The sequence below is a fragment of the Sesamum indicum genome, linkage group LG11 (assembly GCF_026168435.1).
Source record: "Sesamum indicum cultivar Baizhima isolate 11 linkage group LG11, ASM2616843v1, whole genome shotgun sequence".
In the NCBI taxonomy this organism is placed as follows: domain Eukaryota; kingdom Viridiplantae; phylum Streptophyta; class Magnoliopsida; order Lamiales; family Pedaliaceae; genus Sesamum; species Sesamum indicum.
In genome coordinates, this window is record NC_142667.1 from 6,895,701 (window position 1) to 6,897,215 (window position 1,515).

General features: G+C 40.3%; 1 protein-coding gene across 1 annotated transcript; it reads left to right on the forward strand.

The window, feature by feature from the left end:
• Positions 1-391: 391 nt before the first annotated feature.
• On the forward strand, positions 392-1,180 carry LOC148785057 (uncharacterized). The gene has a single exon (XM_088875213.1). The coding sequence runs from the start codon at positions 392-394 to the stop codon at positions 1,178-1,180; it is 789 nt and encodes a 262-aa protein (XP_088731339.1).
• Positions 1,181-1,515: the final 335 nt, after the last annotated feature.

Below are 1,515 nucleotides of genomic sequence, written 5' to 3' on the forward strand. Positions count from 1 at the left end.
CTGGTGCACTGCTGATACGGGGCGTATATTTTCTTCAAGGCAAGCAGGTATTCTGCGATTTGGTTAAGTTAACGAATTTAATTGGACTGAGAATTGTTATGATACAATTCTCGTTGTAAGTTTTCTATTTAAATTTCTTGTCGTAAATAGCATTTCTGATTGCTTTATGTTATCTGTTCCAACGTGGCTTTATTGCTTTTTATTTCTTAAATCCGATTGTATTATTTCAAAATGTCGTTTCGATTACTTGAAACCAAATATTTTTCCAACAATCTTGAAGAAAATATACAGGTTTTGAAAAATCGGATTTTGTCATTGGAATTGTTTTGAAAACGCTATTTTAAAATTCTTTATTTGAAACGTTACTTTTAGTTTCCCAAAAATACTAAAGATGGCCGAGCCGATTTCTGTTGCAATTCTGATCACACAAAAGGTCGACTTGACCGGTTTACCGGACAAGTTTTCGGGCCAATTTTTCAAACGCTGGCAACAGCGAACGAAAATTTGGTTGACGATGAAAGGACTTTTGTCAGTGATTCAGGTGATCAGACCTGAACCTACTGATATCGATCCCAAAACTGCTGAGATAGCGCAGTGGACAAAAAGGGATCAAATAGGCAGAGGAGCGATTTTGTCAGCCTTGTCAAATACGCTCTTCGATGTCTATTGTTCCGATTCTTACACTGCCAAGTCTCTGTGGGATGAGTTGGACCGGAAATATAATACTAAAGAGCAAGGGCTCGAAAAGTATTTTGTTTCCAAGTTCATGAGGTATAAAATGGTTGAGGACCGGTCTGTAGTTGAACAGACTCATGAGATTATCAACCTTGAGCATGCTCTGGCGGATGCTGAGATGAAGCTTCCTAAGAAGTTTCTGGTCATGTCCATAGTGGACAAATTTCCCAAATCTTGGAAAAATTTTGGCATGACACTCAAGCATCAGAAAGGGAGATTGTCTCTAGATGATCTTATGATTGCTATCAGCATTGAGGAAGAACATAGAAATCAAACGCACAATATGTCTGTTGAACATCAACCAAGGGCCAATCTTATAGTGGGGAAACAGAAAGTGAATAAGATTAACTCGAGTGCCAAAGCCATCAATAAAAGCAAGGCCTCCAAAAATAAGAAACCAAAAGCAAACAAACCATGCTGGAACTGTGGGCAGGTTGGACACTGAGCCAAGCTTTGTCCTAATAAAAAGGCCAAGACTGGGCAGACAGTTGTCAACATGGTTGTGGGAGGTTCTAGCGGTGCTAGCACCTCAGGAGCAACTGGTGGGTATGTATCTGTACAACCCGAACTCTTGACTATTTACGAACCGTATGATTGGTTGATTGACACTGGAGCGAATGTGCACGTTTGTGCTGATAAATCTCTCTTTGTATCTTATCAGGCCATCAATAGAAGGACAGTAAGCATGGGGAACTCCAGCACAGCTGAAGTACTTGGGATAGGAAGCGTGGACTTGAAGTTTCCTTTAGGGCGCATTCTGTCACTGAAAAGAGTCCATCA

Coding starts and splice junctions, on each gene's coding strand:
- LOC148785057 (XM_088875213.1), top strand. CDS start 392: ATGGCCGAGCCGATTTCTGTTGCAATTCTGATCACACAAAAGGTCGAC.